The 27,447-nt window shown below is 37.4% G+C and overlaps 2 protein-coding genes across 10 annotated transcripts in view; both read right to left on the minus strand.

Moving 5' to 3' along the window:
- The window catches only part of kiaa1109 (KIAA1109), a 56,606-nt gene extending 38,660 nt beyond the window's left edge, over positions 1 to 17,946 (minus strand). For all 9 annotated transcript variants that reach the window (XM_079635450.1, XM_079635448.1, XM_079635446.1 and 6 more), the window contains exons 1-27: positions 17,803 to 17,946; positions 13,808 to 13,910; positions 12,894 to 13,010; positions 12,726 to 12,804; positions 12,486 to 12,550; positions 12,071 to 12,245; positions 11,515 to 11,596; positions 11,137 to 11,330; positions 9,680 to 9,759; positions 9,399 to 9,546; positions 8,764 to 8,920; positions 8,514 to 8,592; positions 7,578 to 7,669; positions 6,831 to 6,948; positions 6,595 to 6,750; positions 5,897 to 5,994; positions 5,581 to 5,759; positions 5,351 to 5,457; positions 4,435 to 4,628; positions 3,631 to 3,840; positions 3,295 to 3,432; positions 3,015 to 3,191; positions 1,841 to 1,969; positions 1,628 to 1,747; positions 1,146 to 1,426; positions 818 to 1,062; positions 495 to 690 (exon numbers count right to left, since the gene is read on the minus strand). In XM_079635450.1, coding sequence (XP_079491576.1) covers positions 495 to 690; positions 818 to 1,062; positions 1,146 to 1,426; positions 1,628 to 1,747; positions 1,841 to 1,969; positions 3,015 to 3,191; positions 3,295 to 3,432; positions 3,631 to 3,840; positions 4,435 to 4,628; positions 5,351 to 5,457; positions 5,581 to 5,759; positions 5,897 to 5,994; positions 6,595 to 6,750; positions 6,831 to 6,948; positions 7,578 to 7,669; positions 8,514 to 8,592; positions 8,764 to 8,920; positions 9,399 to 9,546; positions 9,680 to 9,759; positions 11,137 to 11,330; positions 11,515 to 11,596; positions 12,071 to 12,245; positions 12,486 to 12,550; positions 12,726 to 12,804; positions 12,894 to 13,010; positions 13,808 to 13,898 — 3,707 coding nt within the window. In that variant the 5' untranslated portion in view covers positions 13,899 to 13,910; positions 17,803 to 17,946. The remainder of the gene's footprint in view (positions 1 to 494; positions 691 to 817; positions 1,063 to 1,145; positions 1,427 to 1,627; positions 1,748 to 1,840; positions 1,970 to 3,014; positions 3,192 to 3,294; positions 3,433 to 3,630; positions 3,841 to 4,434; positions 4,629 to 5,350; positions 5,458 to 5,580; positions 5,760 to 5,896; positions 5,995 to 6,594; positions 6,751 to 6,830; positions 6,949 to 7,577; positions 7,670 to 8,513; positions 8,593 to 8,763; positions 8,921 to 9,398; positions 9,547 to 9,679; positions 9,760 to 11,136; positions 11,331 to 11,514; positions 11,597 to 12,070; positions 12,246 to 12,485; positions 12,551 to 12,725; positions 12,805 to 12,893; positions 13,011 to 13,807; positions 13,911 to 17,802) is intronic.
- A 663-nt stretch (positions 17,947 to 18,609) lies between these two features.
- Positions 18,610 to 25,215, minus strand: c9orf72 (C9orf72-SMCR8 complex subunit). Its single transcript, XM_079635833.1, has 10 exons — positions 24,996 to 25,215; positions 24,034 to 24,595; positions 23,835 to 23,930; positions 23,103 to 23,167; positions 22,951 to 23,023; positions 22,757 to 22,873; positions 22,438 to 22,673; positions 21,326 to 21,383; positions 21,097 to 21,206; positions 18,610 to 19,641 (listed from the first exon to the last, which is right to left on the minus strand). The coding sequence occupies exons 2-10, from the start codon at positions 24,478 to 24,480 to the stop codon at positions 19,455 to 19,457; spliced, it is 1,389 nt and encodes a 462-aa protein (XP_079491959.1). The 5' UTR covers positions 24,481 to 24,595; positions 24,996 to 25,215; the 3' UTR covers positions 18,610 to 19,454.
- Between the last annotated feature and the right edge of the window lie 2,232 nt (positions 25,216 to 27,447).

A 27,447-nucleotide genomic window follows, 5' to 3' on the forward strand; every position in this document is an offset into this window, starting at 1 on the left:
TTTTCTAGCTTACGCTTTAAGATTGAGTTTTGCGCTAGCAGTCTGATTTGCAGGAGTTGTGAAAGGAAATAAAAAACAAACTATTCTTATGAATTTATTCTTTTTAGTGAGTCAGTCTACAAGACTTATTAATCAGAAATGAAGTAATTACTCATCGGTCATTCCCACCAAGACATCAGCTGTTAGCATAATTTGTGAGACTCAAATCAGTGTACACTACCATTCAAAAGGTGAGTCAGTTGAATAATTTGGTTCGGCAAAGCAACATTAAATTGATCAAAAGTGGCAGTAAAGTATTTTTCATATCACAAAGGTGCTTATTGGAGCCCAATTCCACCTCATAGTAAAAAGGTGAGAAAGTTTAAAATAAGGAATAAAAGTCTAATTGTGAAATACAAAAAGTTTCCATTGCAAGACTAACTCACAATTGAGATATTAGGACGTTATGGAACTGGAATTGTTTTATATGATACAGAAGCACGAGTCTGACTCACTCAATAGAAGGGGAGGGACTCTCTCGTTCTCCAGCTAACAGAGGCAGGGCAGCACTGGAGGAAGAGTTTTCCTCAGAGGAAGAGGCAGAGCTGTGAGAGCGCAGAGGTACGTGAAGACTAAGGTGCTGGCCACGTTTATCCAAGTCCACCATCGGAGCAGGAGAACACACATCTCTTCGCATAGCGACACCTTTGGCTGTAAGTAAACCAATAAAGTAAGCATAATTTACATGAAACACAATCGGCATCATCAAAGCCACACACACACACACACACACACACACACACACACACACACACACACACACACACAAAAAAAATACCATCAGGAAGTTTAGGAGTTTCCTTTGTGACGATCCATTCTCCTGGATGTAATAATGACTGTCCATAGGACAAGTCACACTCTGCACTGACGCTGGAGAAAGCGGAGCTTGATGAGGGTGTGATTTCCTCCAAACGGAAGAAGTCCAGGCCACCAACCGAGCCGCCGAAAAAACGGCATCCACCAAGACAACCACAGCGATTCCGGCTTCGCTTATATTTATCCTCCGGCCAAAGGAACCAAAGTCTAAAACACACATAACAACATGGTAAATATGATTGCCTACACATTAAGCAATAGACAAAATACAATAAAAGATATGCTTGAACCTTTTTGTTTTCCTGTCATGAAGCTCCAGGAACTGCCTCTGGATCTCATATTTGGCTGGATGGTCAGCGGCTAAAGCCACATCAGCCGTCATGAGGTTAAAGTTCACTGAACCGGCTTCAAGCCAATGAGAGCGCCGAAGGAGGGGCGGAGGGAGGCCAAGCCGCGCAACTTCCTGTTGCTCGATGAACTGAGCAATCACTACGTCTTGCAGAACGGCACTGATGCCTTCGCCGACAGCAGCTGTGTGCAGATTACACGTGGCCAACCGCAAGGCTCCGGTCTGATGGGCATACAGACAAAAACAGTTACTTTAAATTGCAATGTTAATTTATTTTACAATCTAAGTTTTTAATGTATTTTTGATTAAATAAATGCAGGCTTGTTGAGCAAAGAGGATTCTTTCAAAAACATACAAAAAAAATGTAATTACTTCAGACTTTTGACTGGTAGTGTACATAATCATCTCTGATAGTCAACTAACCTTAATATTGGCTGCACATCCGTGTTCAACAATGCAAACCTGGGCTCCATCGACTGTCAGTCGAGTCATGGTGTACTTCAGATCCTCTGATGTGCGACAGGGACCAGGCAAGGCTGCATTCTGCACATACAGACAAAGACTCAGTAGTGCAGTCATTTTGAAAATGATGTGAATATGACAACTCGGGGATGTGTGCGAGCGTTTCTGTAATACCTTGGCATCACAGACTCTACGATCAACTCCATGTTGGCAGGTGACAGATGGTTTTGGCTGTTCAAGCTGGAACTCCCGGGACAATACATGAAACACAAAGCTCTCGCCCCATTCCAGAAGAGACGCACACTGAAACAAACACAACCAGTGATTAACACTAAACTGTGATTAATGCTGTCACTAGACTAAAAGAGAGATTATTCAAGAATTGTTATTTTAGTGACACACTTAGTAGCTTTTCAAGGGGGGAAATATGTGAAGGTTCACAATTTGTTTGGATTACCTTTATAGATAAATACATAATATTAATGACAATGACGAATTTATTTGTATTGTTATATCAGCCTCAAATGCCAGATGCATGGCAAATAAAAGAAGAAAAAAAAACATTGTACTTTTTACAACATTATTATAACTATAAAATATATTTTGGTTTGATATTTCATACAAATGTTAAATTGATGTAAAAGGAACATTTTCAGATTTAATTTAGTGCACAAGGAACATTTCTTATTACGGTATTATCAATGCTGAAAAAGTATCAATGTTGTGCTGATTAATATTTTTGTGGAAACTGTGATACTTTTTTCCAGGATTCTTTGATGAAAAGAAATTTCTAAAGAACAGCATTTTTTTTTAAATGCAGATCTTTTGTAACTTAATAAATGTCTTTACTGTCACTTTTGACAGTATAATGTGTCCTTTCTGATTAAAAGCATTCATTTCTTTAAAAATCTTACTTTTGAATGGTAGAGTACACGGTATGAATAAGAAGAAATTAATAAGAAGCACAAAAAATAAAAATAAAGTCTTTGTGTGGCATTCTGTTGATTACATATGACAATTTTGACGTGTCCCTCAGTGTGTACAAACGAACAGGAAGTAAGCAGCAATACAAATAAATGTTCGAACATTGTTTTCTGTGGATTTTCACATAGGTGCTTTAACAAAAATTCCAACCTTCACATTCTTGCTTTTAAATTCTCTGGCCCACATGCCTGTTTTATTTCTATTATAAGTGTAACGTCTGTTAACATTTTCATTCAATCAAACAAAGAGGGACGCGTCGAGAACATATTTGAATGAGGTCACTCTGCCACAGACATTGCTAGAAATATTCCTTTACAAATGTCAAGCGTCCCTTTTGTAGTGTCAAAATGAATGATTGAGTCACCTGTGGCACACTAACTCTTCCTGTAAGAGCTCCAGCCTGAACGTCGATGAGCCAAGCATATTCGAGTGTGTCACTGCCCGCCGGTAAGCCCTCTGCTGAGAACATGGCGTGGGCTCTCATCTGCAACCCTGAGAGGCTCAGATGCCCATCTCGCAACACAGCATCAACCGTAGGCCGCTAAACACACAGAAGGGAATAAATTACCCAATACAGAAACATGACAACTTTAAATACCAGCACCTTAGAGAAAATGAATGGGGTCACTTCCTCCCACTCCCACCTGATAGTTATCGCTGACAAACACATGTAGAGGCGAGAGAACAAGCTGTAGCATGGTCTCCTTATAACCCTTCTTCATCTCAAAACACAGACGCTCCAGGAAGCCTGTAGGACCCTCTGGGCCGTCACTGCTACAGTGCTGCAGACAAGAGTACAAACACGATTTACAACCACACTTGCGATTCCGATCCCTAAAGGAAATATCAGTGCCTGCAAGGCATCAAAACAATAGTCACACAATCACAAATATGCTAATTTAGCAATTATGTCATCACTGATGTCTGGGACACTGGCTTCTATGAATGAAATCGCTGGTCTCCTCTGAAGCGGTACTGACCGTTGGAAGGCGTCCATGGACCTTGTGCAGATTGACGAGTACGGTGATGTCCCAGGGCCGTAAGGAGAGAGGATGTGGTGCGTCTTTAGAGCGGTTCTCCTCCAGGCCAACTCTGGTCCAACCAGATGACGAAGAGCAGGAGCTCAGCACAGGGCTGGACAGAGACTCCTCAAAGTCTGTGTACATGTCATCCTCTCCGAAATAGTTTTCCTGCACATTACATTCAACGATAATCGTTGGGATTTTGAAGCCAAAATTTTTTTTTTAAAATTATTTACCCTCATTTCTCTGTTATTTTTTTCTGTCATTATGAACTGTCACTATATGGAAAAAGAGAATTACCATTTTGTGTTTCAAAGAGGAAAATAACAGGTTTTTGTAGAACACGAGTTTGAATACATACGAGTCTGTGGTTTTAGTGATTAGACACATCTGCACATATTAAAGTCACAATGAAATCAAAATCGACAATTCTTATTTTTAATGTAATATTATAAATAATTGATCTATGCACATCATAAAAAAAAAAAAACATGTGCCCTCATAATCTTTAATCAAAATAACTTCCCCTCCCTCTTGCAGTGACATCTCTTCTCTTCTCTAATGACGAATGTCTCTCACATGACATCACAGCAATAGCAAACCACAACAATCCAATCAATTCCAGACGGACAAAATCAAGTCCCAACCTACATTTTTTCTTGTTCATGAAGCTGATTCACTGGGATTTACGTCACAATATGGAAGAAAAATTATTCTGTTTCATGGCGACTTCAAGTTGAGTACATATGTATACATGTGTACCTTGATGGACACCAGCGCCCTGAGGAGAGGACCATAAAGGGTGATGTGGGAGTCTGGGCTCAGCTCCATCTCCACATGTAACCGGTCAGGTGGCAGCAAGCTGGGGTCAGAGGAGATTCGAGGTGGAGGAGGCACAGGTGGAGCGAGCTCTGGCGGGCGCAGTGCTGACAGCATGGACTCCTCTATTTCTGACACTGCAAAACACACATCATGTAAGGTGAAGTGTAAACGGGTCAGATTCTTGAATATATTTATTAGCAACAGAGATAATATAAGTAAATGTATTCACTGCACTGCAAGTCATAAGTTTTTACACTTAACTGAACTGATTCATTTAATCGATCATTTGAAATGAGACTATTTGACTTTAATTTTTGCTTAAATGCTTGAATTGTTTTTACAAAATAAATTGTAATTATTGTTTTGTTTATTGTACAAAATTTAACAACTCATTTAAGTAAACTGATTCACATTATATATTGACAAACCATTTATAAAAAAAAAACATTTATTTGTGCTTTTATATGGTGTATAACTGTATATAAATAAGTAATAGTTACAAGTTAAAACATATGGTATCAATATTCTATGTAGGAATCTTATGTTTTATGTAAGGATCTTCTATGTACTTCTGCATTTACACATGCATGTCTCAATTACTGGGATAATCATGTGTAATATTTATATTCTTCTGAAGATGATAGCCAGACGGAGCTTGGGCAACATGTGGCTCTCACATAAATTGGCTGATGGGCCCAAATTAAATGTTCAGCATAGATACGGGTTAAAAAGCATCCCACTATGCACTTTATGATGTTGGTTAAAACATTTTTTTGTTTTACCATATTTTGGTCACTAGATACTTATCTGTAAAGTAAGTTTTTGCATGATTTATTGGCATTATTCAAACACCTACATGATTGTTTGAGCTGCTGGTCAGATTTCTGAGGGTAGATGGGATGCCAAGTATAGTCTATAATCAGCAGGAAGTTCGGCACACTCCAGCAGTCCACCCAACCAGCCCTGGAAACAAACACACACACACACACACGCATACACACAACAGAAGAGTCAAAGGGCAGCGCAAGCAAGAAGCAGCAGAAAAGAACAGAGACAGAAATAGAGCAATGATGCTATTTTACTCACGCTTGAGTCATGTTCCGCCAGCGAGGTTTGCTGTTTTTGAGAGGTGCTCCTTGCCCCTCTGTTGGCATATTGTTTTCTGGAGGGGTCTTGTAATGCTGGTAATCCTTAGTAAGGGTGAGTAGCGGGTACCGGCTGGGGTTACAGTCAGGCAGACACAAGCGCATGTCTGTGTCCTCAGCCTGTATGGGAGTTCAGTGTCATTAGGAGTGGATTTAGGTGAACCCTGATGTTTTAATGTCAGGCTGTAATGCTTGATCACACGTCATTCAGCACAGCAGACAAGTGCGTGTAAATGTTTTTGAGGGTGTACACTCACTCTCAAACAGAAACGTGTGTTACAGGTGGCCGGGACAAACTCGTGAAAGGGCAAAGTGAAGTCAATATTCAGCGTTTCCCCACAGGCAGCGATATAAACTACAGACAAAGAGCATGAGCAGGTTGTAAGTTTTTCAGAAATCAAGGAAAATTCTAAATAAAACCAATCTTATGTTATATTATTTATGGTATTTGTATTTGGTCTACTGGTATTGTAAACCACTTTGAGCCGTATTTGTTGTATGACAGGTGCTATACCAATTAAATGTATTATTATTATTAATTATATGAATTATTATATAAACAAACATACAAATAAAAAATTAGTAAATTAATTATTCAATCAGAAAGTAATTAATACAACACACAAAATCTCTTCTCCGTCCTTCTTTTGGACGAAGAAATTATAGATCTTTTTTTTAAAGTTGATAGAAAAAAAATCTATTTTAATATAATCCAACAAATACAATTCAAACTACCATCATGTGGAAACATCATACACAATTAGAAATGGGTTGACTAATCTTCCAACAACCAGCTAGTTGATTAGTGACTAGATTATAGAATTATATCGTTTCAGAATTGCGTGCCGTGCGTTTTCAAAGCCGTATTAATATGTTAGATTTCCTTATAGTGTTTTCATTTCTCAAACTCTATATTATTTTTCAGTCTTGCATCCATTATGAAAGTCTTGCTTACCATTCTCCTGCTGTTTGGTTGAGCAGTCGATCCAGTTGTGCTGATTGGCGGCCCAAATCATCTCAAACTGGTGAAAAAGAATCTTAAACTTCCATGAATATGGAACGAATGAGTAGATGTCCGGTTCACTGTCGCTGGCCCAGTCCTGGATCAGATCTACAGATCACAACAGGAGGAGGTCAGCCGGACGACAGACATCAGCTCATGGTAACTTACATGTAAGATAGAAACATTACCTGTGAAGAAGTTTTTCTGTGCATAGATGAAGTGGTACGTGGCTTTGTAAACCTCGATTTCACACTGCCAGGACTGGGGCATATTCCACACACGCGGATAACTGGCTATGACATGAAACTGAGGAGGTCAAAGACAGTTGTTAATATGCAGGATAGTTCACTAGTTGTTTTATTTAGCTTTTTAAAATGTAGCTTATTTTAGCTTTAGGATTTTATGATGAATATGATGCAAAATATGGCCCATGCCTTTTTAAGCTGAACATTTAAGACATTAAGAGAATGTGTAGATTCAATTGTTTTTATCATAGTACCATTACAGTTATCACTAATACAATTCAGAATTTATATTCATCACTTGTTTCAAAAGACCAAAACACATCTATGCTGACACTACAGCCCTCTCCAAAGATTTTAGTGCGGAGTGGGTAAATGTCAGCAAATTGGCCTCATAATATGCAATATCTGAATTATTACAAAGATCACTTCTCTAAATTCAAGTTTTGTAACAAATTTCCCATCTTCGACAATAAATATCAAGACAATTACTGTCAGATCTCAAATCGCCTGCAGCAAGCAACGTTCCCTTTATCTGTTTTAGTGAAGAATAGCATAGTTTTCTGCATTAAAAGTTTAGTTACTCAGCTTATTTGAAGGGCTATGCTTGGAGTCTGTATGAATAGGTCAATTTTGAAAATGTGTAGGTTTGCATATCTCTTACAAACACACAAAATCATGTGCCGTACTCACAGCAAGCATCTCAGCCTCTAGCAGTGTCCTGTACTGCATACTGCTGGTTGTATCTACATGTAATAACTGGCCTTTAACAGTGGGAGAATAACCTAAACAGAGGTTAAAGACAAAAACAGTATTAGCAAGATATGAAACACAGGAGGGGGAAATTGCCATTCATAATATAATATGTAAAGTTAAATTGACATTAAATGTACACTATGTAACTTTTTTTTTGTTTAAAATTAAGTCAATACATCATCAATCCTTCTCCTACAACGTGTTTTTCTCTTAACCTGATTCACTATGGTAAGCCTATTATAAGTGTTTATATGTTATACCTGAAAGGATGGTTTTCGGAGGAAATTGCGTACATATGTCGCTACTTTGTTTATTTGCTCTTGCTACTTTGACACGTATATGGTGTGCTAGAGGCATAGGGTAGTTGTCACGATGAGGTTGACATGGAGCACACTAAATTTCAAACCTCCGGGAATAGAGGAGAGTCTGCTGGCAAAAAGTGAACCAGCAGAGCTTGTAATAAAACAAGAATCAACATTGGCTTGGCTTTTCGGAGAAGGCGAGAATTGTTGATTTGGATTTGATGGATCCATTGATGGATTTTATGGAAATTGTGGATTTGAATTGTTGTAAAAGTGACGCGGAGATGGCGTTTACTACTCAACAGGTGAGTAAGGTATTTTTTTTAACAGATAAATTGCCATATGTAGCTCACTAACAGAGTTCATTGTAAAGCATTATCAATCGTGAAGGGTCGTATTCATTCGCACAGTCACGCAGAGCCGAAGCACAACCAAAACAACGTTCTTCCGCGAAATGCATGCAGTTTTGTTTTTTTAACCCAAAGTTATATAGTGTACATTTAAACAAACAAAAGGGTCAAATGTCCCCCTCAAAAACTAGAGTAATTTTTCCGTAAGCTTTGACAGTTACCATTCTCCCCAACAGTCATGGGTATGTTGACCTCGAGGTAAGAACCTGCTCCTACATTCACATGGACCGCATTAGTCTCCTGTGAAGCCAAATGGATTATGGGTTAGTTCATGAACAAAGACAGAGGTCCACATTCTTGCTCAGGATTTTATATTCTTATGAATGCAAGCCAACATTGCCCTAGAAAACGTTTAAACATAGGAGTGGGAGACTCAGAAATTAATCATTAGGAATGTATTTGTGTAAATACCCTATTTTTGGTGAATAGCAAGTCTATTGTTGCATCAGCTATGATGTTCATACGCAGCTCAAAGGCGAGGATTTGTCGGGGTTTGCCTGGTGTGGCAACATCGCTCGCTTTCATTGGCTGATAGTCTGCAGGCAGAAAGAACTTCCACAGGCTGTCTCTGTAGGGGCCAAATCACAAATGTAAAGAATGGTCTATAAAAGTACAGTATCATTCAAATGTTTGGGGTAATTAAGAAATTAAATTGATCAAAAGTGATAGCAAAGATTTATAATCATCTCTATTGCAATCTAATGGTTTCCACAAAAATATTAGGTAATATCAAAATAGAAAACAGTTATACTACACCGTGAATTTAGCCTTGGTAATCCTAAGAAACTGCTACAAAATCTTACAAACACCAAACTTTTGAACAGTAGTGTACCAGTACTTGTCAATGGTAAATTACGAAAATGTGTGTTAAAATATCAGATCTGTGCCTGCTGCTGTCTTTTGCATTAGTATTAATAATCAAACAGCAATATTGACAAGTAAAATAGAGCTCCACATAAATTTAGTAGCTTTAATAAGCCGTGTATAACCTGAATAACAAAAACACGGCCAACTACAACCATATTAGTGTGATTGTGTGCAGGTACCTCTGTCTGTCAGCCCATGGGCCGTAGTTAAAGTCTGTTCCTTTGCCACATACAATGTCCAAACCCCAGCATGGAGGCAAGTCCTGTAGTTTGGCATCTTCAGAGCAGGCTTCTGTATCTCCATTCTCCACTTCCTCTGGGACCAAACCTAAAAAAAAGCATACACATTTATGTGAAGACACTGTTATCTACACCAAAATACCCACTGTTTAAGTGATTATATCCAACAACAACCCAGCCTTATACTTTCAAAATGAATGAAAGACAAAGCACATGTTCACCTGGTTCATCCTGGTAGTAATAGATGTCCACATCATTGGACTGCATGACCACAAAGCCCTCCCCCATGAGCCTGGGAGGTCTAGAGACAAGAAATCACTTTTTAAACAACTGCTACATCAATCTAACAGAGCGCTAATCATTACTGATCAAGCGGTTGACAACCAAGACTAATCTTCTAGCATAGCAGTTCATTCATCAATGAAAATGAACCTGCGTTTACTTTCATCTAATCCATAATTGAAATTGGGAAAAATCTGATCTATATCAGAAGCAATTAATGTTCAGGTCATTATGTTAATATTATTTTCAATCTAAATTAAATTACGCAGATCAGTGCATATAATTGAAACTAATGAAAAATGAACAGCTCTGATTTATTCAATTAGCCTTGTGTTTAAAACAGCACATTAACGCTTGATAATAATATTTAAATAACAATAGATAATGCAGTGAAAGAGTATGGTACTCTCACTCTGGCTGCTTCACCTAAAGAAGTGTCCAACTTGACAACTAGCTGAACAATCTGTACTGGATTTCTGCCATTTTGCAGATTTGCACTTTCTCAACAATACTTGACCTCATTATTTGAGGCATTATTTTCACCCTGTGTCACTCAGTGCTCTATTCTAACCGTGTGCTTTGCACTGCAATGGTCACTTGTCATTACCAGGTATAACTGTGTAATAAAAGCTGTACAAAAAGTGTTGCTTGAGTAACTAAGAAATGTCCCTCCTCTTCTTAACTTTTCTCTATTTGTATATCACATCATTTGAACTGCAGTGGTCATTTGTCATTTATTATACCCTGTTATTCTGCATCAATCCAGGCATATTGCCATATTCTTCCATATTCTATGTATACACAATGCCATGTGCATAGGTATGGTCACTGGCCACATATACCTCATTATCAGTTGTACACAGCATCTTCTCTATTTATACTACACATCGTTTGCACTGAAGTGGTCACTGGCCATCATAGTGGTCGACCCATATATTTTATTTTGACAGTTTATTTTAGAGATATCATTATCACTGAGGATATACACAATCGGGGCAGGTTTTTTAAAAATAAATTAACACTTTTATACAATAGGGATAGTACTAATGTAATAAATTACATTTTAAAATGTATTCAAATAGAACCATTTTAATAATATTTCCCAATATTACATTTTAGTGTATTTTAGATTAAATAAATGCATCCTTGGTAAGGAGATTTCTTTCATTAAATAAATTCAACCGACTCCATACTTTTGAGAGGCAATGTAAACTCAAAGCTATTTACAAAGGACTCATCAAAGGACTGATTCAATAATTAACACGCGACAGAACCAAAATGTGTGCTTAATATAATATATCAGGTTAGATAGATAGATAGATCTTACACAATGCCAATAAAGTAGAATCTAAACTAATCTAATCTAATCTGATAGACTAGAGATTATTAGACTCACTCATCATTCTGAAGGCCCAGGTATCTCGGGCTGGGCACCAGCATGACGCGGACGTTCTCCAGAGAACCCTTTACAATGTGCATGAACTGATCCAAGTGGCTGCTGGGTGGTTTGGTGGCATATGTCAGGAAGGCGTCATCAAAATTCATACAGAGGGTTTGAGGAAGATGGTGATTACCAAATGCTACGCGACCCTGAGGGCAAGACCAGCGAGAGTTATGCAAGTTGAAGAATGGCCAACATCAAGTGTGTTTATTTCAGTTCCTCGTGATGTTTCAGAAGACTGTACGGCTCTAAAAATAGGCTATGAATGATGCAGGTAGCAGCGTGCTGATGTCAAGACAGGTGAATGGGAGAAACTGTGACTGCAATACTCACTGTACTGATGTTGACTTTGATGACAGGGATGAGAGACCTCCAGGAAGACGACGGTTCCTGAGTCTCCGCTTTGATGTGAACACTTCAAAAATGACAAAAACACATCTTCATTCATGAGCACCAATACAGCGAATGATTCCAAGCAAATATTTAGACAGAAAATTCAATGAACAATCAATCAATGGATTTTTAGCCATCACAAACAGTCTGCACTTCATGTTGGCAAATTAAACAAACCCATTTGATTTTGCTACATTAAAGGAGTACATAATATATGCACCATTAACGTCAACAAACAAAAGAATAATTGACTTTTCCAAACAGGTGTCACAAACACTTTCCATCATCCATTGTTCAGCAAACAGTTTTTCTTTTTATGTTGGGCTGGTCTGTCTATAAACTGAAGACATCAGCCTATAAATAGCTTCTTTATTGTAACTGCATAATAAAAGCTGAGCCAGGAAAAAAAAGTATTTGAACATTTCAAAAATGACCTCACATTTGATCTTATGTACCAGAATCTAAGTAGTTTTTGCTCTATTAGTGCAGTGTTTACCTCTCTAAGGATTTATACCTTTGCTCTCGCCCTTTCTCCTCATCCCGATGGGGTGGGATAAGGGTGGGATCTAGGCCAAATGTTTCCTGGAGCCGAGCGTACAGATCCATGCGATTATACACATGGAACTCAAAGCCGTTAACAGTGACATAGAGCCGTGTCTCAGCCTTCGGGTCTGGAAACACACGGCACCATTAAAATATCATTATGCATGCGTTTCTCCCACAATTTGTGGAGAATTGTCATTAAATCAACATATAAGTACAGATAAATCCAATCAAAGAGCAACAATTACAAAAAAACATTTACAAAAATGTTGGGATCAATGTTATGATTAAACATGTCAGTTGAACAAATGCAACAAAATAAAGTCGTCACAATTTTTGCGAGTTGTTTGTTATGTGTTTGCACTGACCATGTTGTTTCTGTTTGGGGTTATACATCTGCCACCAACGAAATATGAGTAACCCATCTTGAATTCTGAAAAATAAGTTTACAATAGAGTAAAAAAAAGATGGGATATAACTCATAAACAATGTGATAATGGTCAACAAACAGACAACAGTAATAAGAGGAGTGTCAACGGAGCATAAATAGGAATAAAATAGGATAGGAATTAAATAAAAGGACAAAGAGTTGTAATGTGTCTGTGTACCTGATAGACATATCTTTATTGATGAAATAGACATCTCGGAACATAACCTTGCCGGACAGCACAGAGAATGAAAATGAGCCTGTAAAATAAATAAACAAATAAATGGAAGGAAAAGAAAAATCAATCATGAAAAATGAGCAAATAAAAACAGAATTAAGACTAACTCACCGATGTGTATGTATCCATTCTTATAGAGTCGGTTAATGATGAGGGTGAGGACGAGTCCAATATTGCGGGAATTGTAGTATGTCAGGTATATGATCCATCCGCATGACATAATAGTGGCTGTGGAAAACATGTTTAAACCCTTGCCCTCAATAACTGAATATTACCCTTACAGAGCAAATAACACGGTCTAAAGACACATACACTACTGTTTAAAAGTTTGGGGGTTGGTACTATTTTTGTAAATGTTAATTTTATTTTATAAAGAAGTCTCTTATACTCACTAAGACTGCATTTATTTGATTTAAAGAAAACACAGTAAACCAGTAATATTGTACAATTTTAAATAATATTTCATTTTATTTTAAAATGTAATTTACTTCTGTGATAATACAGTAGAATTTTCAGCATCATTACTCCAGTCTTCAGTGTCAAGATCCTTCAGAAATTATTCTAATATGCTGATTTTAATTGGAATTTGTTTAGTTTTTTTTTTCCTAAAGCATTTATTTGAACAACAGCATTTATTTGAAACCAAAATCTTTTGTAGAATTTTAAATGTATTTACTGACACTATTGATCAATTTAATGTGTTCTTCCTGACCAAAAAGTATTCATTTCGTATTAATAAAAAACTTAATTATTGACTCCAAACTTTTGAACGGTAGTGTTTGTATATAATACTTGTGTCTTCACCGAACATTGTGTCATGTCAACTTGAATCTGTCTACATTGGAAATGCTGAAACTCTGCGTAATCGTAGAATATCCACTATACATATCAACGAATCAATCAACTGCATGCTTAACAATAGATTGAGCGAATAACTAACTGGGCACTTCCAGTGTAGACAGCTTAGCTGATTATGATGTGTAGACCACACAAAAAATTCTAAATCACATCAGATGCTCACTTACCAACGAGAAGCCACACAAAGTTAGAGTTGCGTCTGGTAAGGTAGTCATCTAATTCATTAAAACTGGGGAAACTGTTGTTTTTGATATCCATGGTTACACCCCACTGCAGATAAAAAGAACAGCCATCACGATCAAATTACACATAAACCTCTGACTTATCAAGTACACTGCCAATGCACGATCAGCAGACTATTCACATACCCAGTGTGCAAAAAAGGAGGTTCTTAGGTTAAAGACAGAATCAGTTCATTAACAGTCCCAAAGTTATCCACCATCAATTTATGAAGACATTCACACAATTAGCACTCCGTGTTATGTACAGCACATTTTAGTGATTAGGTAATGTAATGTGTGCATGTTTTCAGTCATGTGAGCTTATTTGAGCCTCGTGAAGTACAACGCTTTTGCTGAGGAAGTCTATATAGTTACCATGAATTAAAAATGGACAATTCTTGTTTTGAATACTGCAGTAGGCTTATTTACTAAATGATTCATGTGCACAACATTCTATTTTTTTTTATTCATATCCCCTTGTAATATTTAATAAAAATAATTTCCCCTCCCTCTTGCAATGACATTATTTCTTCTCTAATGATTTTTGCTCACATAAGATCACAGCAAAAGCAAACCACAACCATCCAGCTATCCAATTAATTCCCAATGGATGACTGATAAAAAATTTCATCTGAATCTAGCGGTCTATGAAAAATAAAAATTAAACTTTAAGGGAAATTCATAAGGATGAAACAATTACAATAGAGAGGGTGCCAATTAAAACACAAGTGCCATTGTCTGCAAATCCTGGTTGATTAATTATAACTAATCATCACAGAGACTAATTACAGTGACGGTGAACTGTGCAAATCCACTTGTAATCCACCTTAAATCCAAAATAACCCAAATGCACCATAAATCTGTAATTGGAAGACATCCGGGAAAAAGAAGTCGTAAACAGTACAAGCTGTTTCCATTCAGCTGCAAACACTCATTCACACATTCTTACTTTTGCACATACGTACAGACTTATACCCCACACTGTTTAGATAACTTATCATGTAAAACATTTTTAAAAAATCAGTCTGACAAAATGCATGAATGTAAATCAGCTCACCCAGGCAATTAAAGAAGCAGTTGCAGGCACAATGTCAGCTAGCTTATATGAGCCTTGTACCCTATTATTTGCATGCAACCCTTTTGGGCATGAACACATTTGTGTGACCGTGAAACCAGAGGCTGCGCTATTTGTAAAGAATATATTGCTTTTGATAATGCTCTTTGATTCTAGCATTACAGGTTAGTCCAGACAGATGTCAGTATGAGACATCATTTTTAGATGAAAAGATGCAACGAGACAGGAGCAAATGATGTCAGTTCATCATGTGACGGAAGCAGGTGTGTTAAGATAATGCGATTCTAAAGTGATTATCTGTGATTCTATGGTAAAAAAAAAAAACAAATCTCCAGCTGAGTATCACAGGGTCTGTTGTATATCAATGATGCGAAGCGTCTTCAAGTCAAGACACATCGTTCTTCTCAGCCTACTCTTCAGGCTTACACAATCTGTTTGAATTAGTGCTGAGGTTGACTCTAGTCTAACCTCTGGTAAAGTCTGAAAGGTTTAAAGCTAGAAGAAGTCTGCTATTGCACAAGAGGAGCAGTCTTCCATTGTTAAGAGTACAAATCAAAAACAGAAATGGCCGCTTCCCTTTCCTCAACTCTTCAGGAAAAGTTGTGCAAGTACTTGAGCAACAATTGAAGTAACTTCAACATTAAAGGTGCCATGTGAGACATCTTGATTATTAAATGTTTCTTTCTGAGGTCCATATGAAGCTTTTGAACTATATGGTCACCAACTCACCATTTAGTTTTATATGACATTCTCCATCCTTTATTAAGCAGCAGCTTCTTGTTGTTGTAGTATGCACTGCGAAAAACAACTTCAACTAGTCTAATTTTCTAAAAAAAAATCTACAACTTCGGAAGTTGAGAAAAGCTGCTTTTTTTAAGTTGAGTTAACTTTATGTAGTGTGTAAAACGAGCCACAGTCCTTTGCTATAAGCTGCAGCTTTGCTTTTGAGCCCATCCTTTATTAAAAAAGCCTTTTTACCAAGAAGTTATTACATCGTGACAGAATAATCAAACCTTATAAACTTCCTTCTCAAGGATATGCAGAACTGTGGGTGCTACACACAGCCAGTAAAAGGTCTGGTGGACATTTTACATTATTTACTCTCATCATTTTCACCTGCAGCTTTGTCATGGCTAATGGCTATAATTGTCTCCATCAAAGTTAGGTTTAGTTTGATGCAAATTCCTGATACAGACAAATAGTGCAAATGTTCAGTAGAATTCCTCAGATCTGTTATGACATGTTCTGCTCTGAACTAATAACAAGCAGAGCTCTTCAGAAAAAGTTACAGAAACACAGCGTTCATATTAAGTAGTTAAAGCCACTTAACATAAAGTGGGACCTGTAGGCCTATTTCTTTTTCATCTGATCCATTTATGATTCTTACTATTTGTTTAGTTTTTGTCTGTTATTATTATAGAAAAGGCAGAACAGATAGAACCTCTACAGGAATTAAATTACATCAAATCTTCATGTAAAATTTCACAAACAAAATAAGAGAAAAAAAAGAAAGAAAAGAAAGAGAACAATATAAACACAAACTGAGGAAACCATTGTGCACCAGCGGTATTATAAAAAAAAAATCATCATAATATTTCAAGAATCTGTCAATTCTCTTGTTTTTAATCAACCTAAAAGATTTAAGAAATGCTTCAGTTTTAAATGAGAAATTTGAAAAAGTAGGCTGTGAGTTAGAGAATTTATGCTTATGAATAAAAAAATTCCAAACAAAAAAACAATTAACAATGTCATTCATTGAGGTAATAGTTTATAGTATATACCTTTATAGTAACATATATCCGAAATTATTTGGAAGAATCAAGGTGCTTACCTATATGAAAATATAAACTATTGCGAAATCAAGTATTGCATTATATTTCCCTAGATATTACACCGTCCATCACAGCATATAGCTACTCGTGTTTGTCTGTCCCCGTGTTTCAATATTGTATAATAAACAATAAGGTGGTCGTTATTGCAAAATAAACTAATCAGAACCCTGCTACTCAATAAACAAACAAACAAACTGACTGTACATAATCCTTAAAACTGTGCTTTATGAGAAAATTAAGCCCGAGCAAAGATTGTACACCGTATTTATTTACACAAAAGATCGGGTGTATCGTATACCAAGTCAACAATTTAAGATAATTGGCAGAAAATTAACTATTAATGTGCCAGCCAAAATGAAAATGAAACAGAGATGTCAACACCTGTGCAACTCTAGAATCTAGTGTCAACTGAGTCTAATTACCCGGTTAGCTCACTGTGACATGACATTCATCGCTATTCGCTACTCTATCAAACAGATTGAAATGCGGAACTGTTGTGCTTTAATACAGCCGGGGGGTTCTAAATAAGGACATCTAACATCTCTTATACAAAACATTCGGTACCGTGAACTGCTTCGGTAAAAGGTGAGGCATGTTACACAATAATGGAGCTCATTATTTCTCTGTGACAACTGGACCATTGTATGTCTACGTCCAACGTATACTGTACAATAATGCAACTCGATATGACAAACCGCACAGATTATATGAGCAGATCAGAACAGGATAAACCTTACAAAATAACCGACACGATGATTATGATGGATTAAATTAATTACGCGTTCGCTCCTGGCATGTCAAGCACAACCTTATGATGACTGTGAAGAGCAAGACCAGACATCACTCAACTTTATTAGTCGGGTTATGATCATATTTAATGCAACGAACAGATGGCTGTGTGTATGACAGCAGCGCTTGAGCTCAGCAGGTGATCTAGGATCAAATCCAGACAATCTCTGCTGTATCGAAGGCCGCAGCCCGTGATCACACACACACATACATACGACCTGTTTGGGAACACGCAGCGCACCTACCTCGCCTTGTAGAGTGTGGAATTACATTTCACGTTGCCATGATCTTTAGAGCTGTTCTCTTGTACTGCTCTCAGGCGACAGCACCCATTTCTCAAACTAATGATTTCTTTTCCGGAGTATTTACATGGACAACGCTTGTGTTTCCTGTTTTGTGGTCATGTGCCGGGTTTAACCAATCACATATCTGTTGTGGACGACAGGGCCAATCAGAGGGCGAGGTCATAGATCCTAAGCGTGAGTGACATGGAGTGTAGCCAATAAAAATCAAGATAATTGTGTCGGTTGAATGCAAGACTGAAGTCAGTACGATCAATGAACTGTCAACGAGGGGTGAAAGAAAACACGAAAAGCGATCCCTTAATTTACGATTTTAACAAATTAATGAATAAAACAAATTATTTAAAGTGGTCTTAAATTAAAATATTGTTAAAACCGTTTTTTTCAGGCAATAATTGTCTGTAGAACGTAGCAAATAATATGGGATTGTTATGCTTAATATAACACTGCACTCCATTATGTCAGTGCTGTAAAACATTTTACACAAATATTAAATGTGCAAATATATATGTAGCCTATATATTTTTTTGTCAAAAATATTTCCAAATATGACAACTGACTACAAGTATTAGATCCCTGTCCCCCAGGTTTTTTTTTTAGGGTTTGGCTATTTGCTGTTCCGTCCTGTGTTAACCATAGACAGAGGTGTTAACTTCCTGTTCCAACCCTCCATGACTACAGTAATGAAGTGTGCTGTTATCTCATCAAATATAAGCCCAAATGTTAACAGGTATAATAAAATAAGTCATGTTTCACAAACAAAAGGCACAATTTATTAAGTCAACACATTTGCAACTTTAAATGTATACATGTAGATGTCTACTATTAATGCAGTGTCTCTTTGATATATAACATACATAGCAGTTAAGTAATATATTTTGTGGAAGAACACTTCAAAATGAAAGTAAGATGTCTATGGGGCCCTTCCTGTTATTTGCTGACTTCCTTGCACAATGTACACCAGAGATTTGACTGTATTTAGATATTAGTGAGTCAAGTTGCACTTTGCTTTTCCCACCAGGTTTCCTATATTAATGCCCCAAACCAAATGCAAAAGTATGAGCCATTTAATTAACCATAAGTTTAGTTTAGTTTTTTTCAAGTTAAGGAACAAAGAAAAGTCTCCCAGCCACAAATGTGGTTCTGCGAAATAACAGATCCGTCATCTGAATTCTGTAAAGTCTACAGACAATCATAGATAAAAGGCCAGGGATTGTTATTACAGAGCAAATGTTATTTTAATTAAAGCAAACTTTAAATGTATTTAATTTAAACAAGATGAAAGTCATTAAATTACTTCAACTTTGTTCATTGCCATGTTACACCTCACCAATTTATGTTATGTTAGCATTTGTACATGTCACAGAAGTGTCTCATAGGATCATCAAGAAGTTTTTTCAGACAAATATGAATTTACCAGCATCACTAAGTAGATTATCATTACTTCAAAGCGAAATTGCACCAACTGACATTTCAGCAGCAGATATTGTTCAGAATGCTTTCAACAAAAGCACATATAAACATATTTTAAATGAACCTAAAGATGCAAGAGAGCCCAAATTGTCCTGTGGTGTGATGAGCACAGGGTTCAGAGGTCAGAAGCTCATGAGGAGGTCACGCTCCTGCATGCTGGTAACGAAAGACTTCCCAAAAACGAAGGAGTGAAGGCCTGCCCGCAGCTTCTCTGCCATCGCCATGATGATATTCAAATCCCCTTCCACCGTTAAGTCTAAGTCAGTCTTCAGATTGCGCAGAGATCTGAAAGGTTTCTTCCCCTTCTGCCTGTAATCATCAATAATAATCAATATCACACAAAGAGTCTACCTGGATATACAGTAAACAACATAATCGTGATACACTTCCCACTCCCCTTAGTTACTGTTTCTAACGCTGCAAACTTTTTTTTTTCCAGTGCATACTTTGCTGCTGACAAACATGGACATGCAATCGTACTTTGTGAATTACCTCAGGAGTTATTATACACTCCAGAATCGAACTTAAATTTAAAATACATACAGCAGAAAGGTTTCAGGTATGCCAGTGAAGGGGTATTGTAATGCATGGAAGCTTGCATCATGAATTTGATCATGTTTAACTAAAAAAAGAGTGCACATTTTTTTCGTTTGAATTGAAATAAGCAACACGGAGCAGAAAAAATAGCTAAATATTATATTAAATCTTTAGTTACTTATAGATAAAATTCCATCACAATATTCATTATAGCAACTGCTAAAATAAAACTGACCAAAAATGTTAAATTATGCTATAAATCTTAGCTTACACTACCAATCAAAAAAAATTTTTTTTTTAAGGAATTAAACTTATCCAGCAAGGAGTATTAAATTGATCACAAGTTTTTTATTTCAAATGCTGCTCGTTTGAACTTTCTATTAATCAAAGAATCATGAAAAAAATGCTCAGTTTTCTCAAAAAATTAAACAGCAAAACTGTTTTCAACATTGATAATAATAAGAAATGTTTCTTTAGCAGCAAATATAAAATTTATTCAAATAGAAAGACAATATTACAATTTTAATTATTTTAAACTGTAATAATATTTTTTAATAAAAGTTTTTACTGTATTTTTTTATCAAATATATGCAGCCAACCAAAAACTTTTCAATGGTAGTGTATATCACCCACCTTTACATGATACTACAAAAATTGTGTTTAATGTTACTGAAAATTCAGAATAACGGCAGAAGGTCTGGACTCCAAGAGGACATCTGCCTGACATGTAAAGCAACCAATCACAGCTTGTTTTGTTCAGCGTCATGTTTAGGGGAACGGAAATTTAAACTCGATGACCCTATAATGACAGACCAGTGTGCAATTCACTCAAAAACACTGTACAAGGTTTTACTGCAACAATGGCGCAATAATGTTGCAGTGAACTTCAAAAACGTTTGAAAATACAGCGTTAAGTTGATCATAATAAGCATTTATTGTCACAGTTGTAAACACGACGGCTGTCTTTTTTTACATAATGGGGTTCATGACAGCTTTGTTTCCAGGTGGACCGTTAAATAATAATAATTCATTACATTTATATAGCGCTTGTCTCCCAGAAATTCTGGAGAACTCAACCAATCAGAAGACAACTTCGAAACTCCCGAAGTATTTCCCATATTTTGTGGCATATGCATCAGACGTTCAGCCAACTGTCCGTGGGCATAACATTTAAGGCTTAGACTAAAGTGGTTGGTGAGGTTGTGAGCTCAAAGCTGCTGTACTTACGTCTCATCCTCAATATATCGGAGCAGTGTCAGGGCCTTCCTGTGCAGCAGGAGAAGGAAGTGGGACAAATACACACTCCGCAGAGATAGACCTGGTTTCAACAGAAACACCTAGAAACCAACAAAGATGCATTCACACACACACACACACACACACACACACACACACACGTTATCAAGGCCAAAGTGGAGGAAGAACGGGAGTCAAAAAGGAGTCACAGCAGGCTTACCTCATCTATGAAGGACTTCACAAGCATGTCTTTGTGCATCACGTCCTGAAATATATTCCTAAGAAAAGCCATAAAGATTAGTTAGCAATTCGGAGGGTTCAAGAAGCCTCTTATTATCCTCTTAAGAAACTTTAAGAGCTGCTTTTAATTCTCTAAAATAAGGTTCAGAAGCTGACTACTTGACGTGATTATATCATACTGAGCGAATGATATGTTGAGTGCCCTCAAATATGATTACAATTTTAAAAAACTGCTTTCAAATTTAATGTATTTTAAAATGTAATTTATTCCTGTGATGGCAAAGCTGAATTTTCAGCATCATTACTTCAGTATCACATGATCCTTCAGAAATCATTCTAATATGCTGATTTGAGGCTCAAGATATTATTATTATCAATGTTGAAAATGCTGCATAATATATTTTTGTGGAAATCTTTCTAAAAATATAATTTTTTTATAATCAATTAAAGACATTGCTACATCGCTGAATAAAATAAAATAAAATAAATTTCTTAAAATTCTGCTGAGCTCAAACTTTTAAACTGTAGTATATATTAAGTATGAACATGAATTAACAATGAACAATAGTACATTTATAAATAAATTAAGATTTAACCTAGATTAATAAATGCTGTAAAAATGATGTTTGTTCGTTGTTAGTTTCATGATACCTCATTTGTAAACCTTATTGTAAAGCGTTACCAAATATTTCAGCAGGTCCTCTGTGATTTAATGACATTTATTTTGGTGGATCTCTGATTCTGATTGGTCAGTCGCTACATTCGGAGGATTCTCAAATATGTTTTGTACACTGACCGCTAAACTATGTAATTGACTTTTGTCCCTGCCATCCAACACTGTTGAAGTATCTTGTATCTCTCTGTGATCTCTATCCTCTCACATTTAAGTAGTGGTATAATAAGCAGATAAACACACACAAAAAAACCTTTGTGATGAAACAAAATCACTCTGCTTTGCATTATGATTTACTTTGCAATAATAACCAATTCTATGTATTTGAATAGAAGACCACGAGAGCTTGTTATCCTGACAGTAAGAAACAGCCAATCGTAATACAGCTTGCAGACTAAGAAGGTATGTAGGGCTCATACAAGTCTGGGGTGTAGGAGTCTTGGGCATTGATGAGGTTGTCTGAACTGATGTCATCCTCGCTGGCGGCCCTCCAAAGGGCACTGAGCTCAGAGCGCATGTAGCGCCGCTGATGATACGTGTGCTCGTGGCAGGGTGGCATCTGCTTCACCGTGTTAATGTCCACGTCGATGTGGGTGGTGGGGTACGGGGAGTACAGAACCTGCCGGTAGGGTAACACAAAGCTGCCAGTGGAGTCCTGGGAAAGAGAAGAGTCCTTAATGATTATGGGTAGTAATGGGCAGCAGTTATAAGTTTCCCATGGAGGGATGCTGTGGATACCTTAAGAAGGCCCTGAACAAAGAGACCGGTGTCATATTTAAACGAGCCATCGGGGTGACAGAGTCGAGAGCACTTTCTCTCCGCAGGAGTGAGGAAGAGACACAGCGTGAGCACGATCTACAAAAGGAAACATCATTATTTGACTTACATACTAAGGTGTGAATGTAGAGAAATATCTATGCAGGAATGTGCACCTTATTGACTTTCTCAGGATTGCTGCCAACCACCATGGAGCAGCCACAAGTCTGAAGATGAGAGCTGATAGCCCTATGATAGAGAAAGATGACAAACCTTACTAGAATCAATTCAGATCATTGACTCCTACTAAAGATGTAATATGTCTTACTTGTGCAAAAAGTCTTCATGACAGCTGTCTCCAATATCATCATCGTTGAGCACAGTGTCCTTTAGCTGTAACAAGGAAAATTATTTCTTTATACGGTTCAGTGAGAGTGAGAGAGAAAAACTTTTTCAAAACTGTCATAAAAAGATCAAATGTATGTGCTACTGAGTGAGGATGGTTATGCATCTTTCCAGCAAGATACACCCTTAGAAACCAATCAGTGTTTTTGTTTGCTCGTACAATGGCATTTTTAAATGATAAATAATACAGTATATATTTAATAAACAAAATATATTTATAAGTATTTACATTAATTGGTTAGTGACAAGACACAAATTATTTTGTTCAGGATTTATATCAGTATTCAAAATACAAATCACACATACAATGACTTGAATACACTCTTCAATGATGAGCATGTTTTAATTTTTTCTGAATTAAAATCACTGTCATATTTTTTTTTTTTTTTTTGGAGGAGGGGGGGCACAAAGTAAAAAATATCAGGGCAATACAACTGTCTTGATATTTTAATGAACAAAAAGCCTCATTAATACTGATAATGCTAAATTATTTTATTGCATTAGTAATTAATTTTTATTAACATTTTATTTTATTTGCATTATTCTATTTTTTATATATGGGAGAAGAAATCTGAGTTCGGCTCACATCTCCTTCAGTTCTCATCACTTTCTGTCTAAACTAAATTCTCACTGTGAAAACTGTCAAAATACTCACATCCACCTCCTCTGGTACACTGTGTTTCTTCATGGAAGTGAGAAGCTCCATTATGGGAACAATCTCAGATGACAACATAGAGATTATGTTGTAACCCTACAAGATAAAAAACACAAACACAGACAAATAACCATTACAAAAACAAACAATCAACAGCTGGATTCAAGTACAATTTAAGTACACAACTCGAAACAAAAACCTTCTGCATGCAGATGCGTCCCTTGCGGATAATGTGTTTGAGTCTCTCCACACACACGCTGTGCAGTGGCAGGTAGAAACTGAGCTCTGACTGCGGCAAGATGATTGACAGAGCGCAAGTGTTCTTATCACCCTTGAGTTCTCCGTCAAAAATCAGTGAGACGATGATGACTCCCTTTTCCGCCAAGACGAAGAATTTCACATCCACTGCGCCGCTCTCTGCATTTCGCAGAATCTCGCCGTTCAGCGTGTGATTGGCCAGGAACGTGACCTCTCCATCACTGAGCAGCGACAACCCCTGACCTTTGGGGGCCCAGATGTGGCGTACACGAGGCCCCAGGATGTTGTCCCAGTAAGCGAAGGTCGCAGCCAACATGGGACACCAGTCCTCAACCAGCACTTCAGTCTTAGCCACAGCTGGAGACTGCGGGGGACAGGCTGCGGACATGACGGCCACTCACGCTGACCTTTACAGTCACACTACTGTCAGTCTCACAATGCAGAAGTCAGTGGTGACAAACAGACTGTAACATCCCTCTGCTGTTGCATTGCACTCGTGCAATCTGTTTGAGAGGAAGAGAAAATACAGTGGGCTAGAAAGTGAAAACAGTGGCATGACAAGTAAACCAGGCCAACATAACATTATAAAATTGCATTGTTGACTTCTAACCTAGACACATTTGGGCTGAAAAATATCATTTGCTTTTAAAGAAAAAAAAGACACACACAAGCTATTCGACCTCTGAGTATGTCAAAATATCTAAATAATTTTGAGCTGCCACAGAGCTTCATGTAACGTTACTGTATGTCAACACCGCAGTCTGTTGTCAACACACATCAAGCTAATGTTAATCACTACACCGCGACTTCCACATATAAAATTCATCTGCGTTAGCTTGAATAATCGTAATGAATATTTATGCATTTTTTCGTCGCCAATATGTTACACACACAGAATCTTACCCGTTTTAGCTCAAAACAACAACACATTCGTCCTCCCTTTCTCGGTTGTTTGCTGTCATTGGCAGAAGGCTCCGAAGAAGCGCGTTGCTGAAGCGCTGGGCACAACAGCGCCCTCTGGCGGGTTCAAGAGTAATTTGATTACCCTAGACCGGGAGAGACCGGGGGGAAATTGAATTACCTTGTGAGTTGTTTTGTCAAACCATCACTTTAGGCTGTGATCTGTATTGAGGAAGATACCGCTGTTATATTATAGTATCGAACTGCGTTGTACATTATATTGCTATTATATTAAATTATTGTTGTTTTTTTGTCTACCATGCCCTGACACCACAAATCGGGCTTGTATTGCTTTACACCAGTGTTATTTAATACACTGTTCTAGGGGCGTCGCTGGAAAATAGCCAGATTTTTTTGTTGTGTCCCATTTAATTGTTAGGCTACTGATAAACCCGTCTGACGTGGAAGATTAACGTATTATTGACGACCTGAGGATCATTTGACATCATGTGTCCGTACTTTCTGTCGGGTCGGCTGTCACTGTCAGAACCATGAACCAACCCAATTTGCAAATTAATCTTTCGGTTCTATTCAAGTGTTAGTAAAAATCGGTTCGCCATTTATTTCAGGGAATGAGAAAGTGATCCAAATGATTCAGTCCGTTGGTGAAGTCAGACTAGGGGACTTCACCAACGGACTGAATCTTTTGGATCACTTTCTCATTCCCTGACAAAGTAACGTTACGGCATATTGTTATAACAACACGGTTATAACAAATAGGGCGCCAGATGAAGTGGATTTTTTTTACCTAGCCACAGTCCATCGTTTGCCAGCGAGCATCGTCTTTATCACTGCAGGTATAGACATGATTTTCCCAACCAAAATGGTATTAAAACACTATCCCCCCAGGTTTCAAAGACAATTTAGTCCTAGACTAAAATGCATGTTTGAGTTGTTTAAACTATAAAGGCAAGTTGCATTGACATATTTAATGCCACTGCCATTGTTTTGTGTCAATATTCTAATCCTAATTAAACTAAGGCCAAGTCTTAATCTAAACCCTAGCTGTCTGTGAAATCGGGCGTAGGCCTATAGTGCAAGAAAACTAAACTAAGCATTTTTAAAGACATATCAATGCACATGAATGTAAACTATCAAAGTTATATGATATGATTTACACTGGTAGGCTACTAGCACAGTAGGCTACGTTTTTAAATGCATAATTTGAGACTACCGGTAAATATTGCTAAAAACAAATATAGTATCCATTTATTTTTCATGGGTCAAATAGAAGTTGATGTGAATGTTAGGTTGTCTGAGTAGGTACAACATTTGAATTTGAACTTACTCCACGACCGATAAGAAAAAGTATGTTCTATAAAGTATGAATGAAATTCAATGGGTGCTTCTCTATACTCAAATTGATGTTTCCTCACTTCTCCAGCATGTGCAGAGACCGGTCGAATTCACCCATCTTGAAGGACATCTCAAATATCTAATTGCACCACGAGGAGTTAGGAAGCTTCCTGAGGAGTCATGAGCGACACAGTTATATCCTTCCTTCGCATCCTAAGTCGTGGAGAGCTAAGACGTGAGGAAAAGAAACAAGGATGCACAAATAAAAAATTTGAGAAGCACAAAATTCTGTCACATTTGTCAGCCACATACGTCATCAAGTCTTATTTCAGAAAAGTAACCATTATAAAATTGACCGTTATTAGTTGTAAAGCGTAAATTGTTGTAATTTCCTAATGACTTTGGTATGATGGAATAATGGTTACTTTACTGAAATGAGGCAGCATCTATTATGTATGCAGCCGACAAATGCGACCTTCGGGTGACACAGCCATCGAAATGATACACATATTCAGACGTACTACATCCGCCATGCAACCTACCAGCGTCAGTTGCATAGCTTCACTGCCATTCATAAATCCCCTTCAGTGGCCTCATAGGATAGGAAAGTGTCCAGCAAATGCACACTTTAGAATCTCATCAGAAGTATTAGGTCATCCGGAGACTCTTCGCCTACTGTTTTTCGAATACTATGCATTCGGACGCACTACTCTGTTGGCGTACTGTTTTTTGCATGCTATATAGGGAAGTATTCGATTTCAGACACCACTTTAGTCATCTGCAGTATTGTCCTCACTCTTAACCTTCTGATTGGCACCTCATCCTTCTACCTCTTGGTACGTAATACACATTGACCACATCCAACCTTGCTGAACTGTTCCACTGATCTCAATTTGGTGGTTAAATACACCACTTGACCCTCGCCACCTCAAACCACTGTTGTTGGGTGATATATATTGTGCTCTCAGTTTTTCATTACAATGCCACAAACCTCGTTGACTTATTGTGATGGCAGAGAGAGAGAAAGAGAGAGACAGAGGCATTTCAGGTTGCCATGGCAACAATAGTGCGAAGCAGCGTTAGCGACACTTTTAGGCGG

This window comes from Phoxinus phoxinus (assembly GCF_949152265.1).
Source record: "Phoxinus phoxinus genome assembly, chromosome: 14".
Taxonomy (NCBI): Eukaryota; Metazoa; Chordata; class Actinopteri; order Cypriniformes; family Leuciscidae; genus Phoxinus; species Phoxinus phoxinus.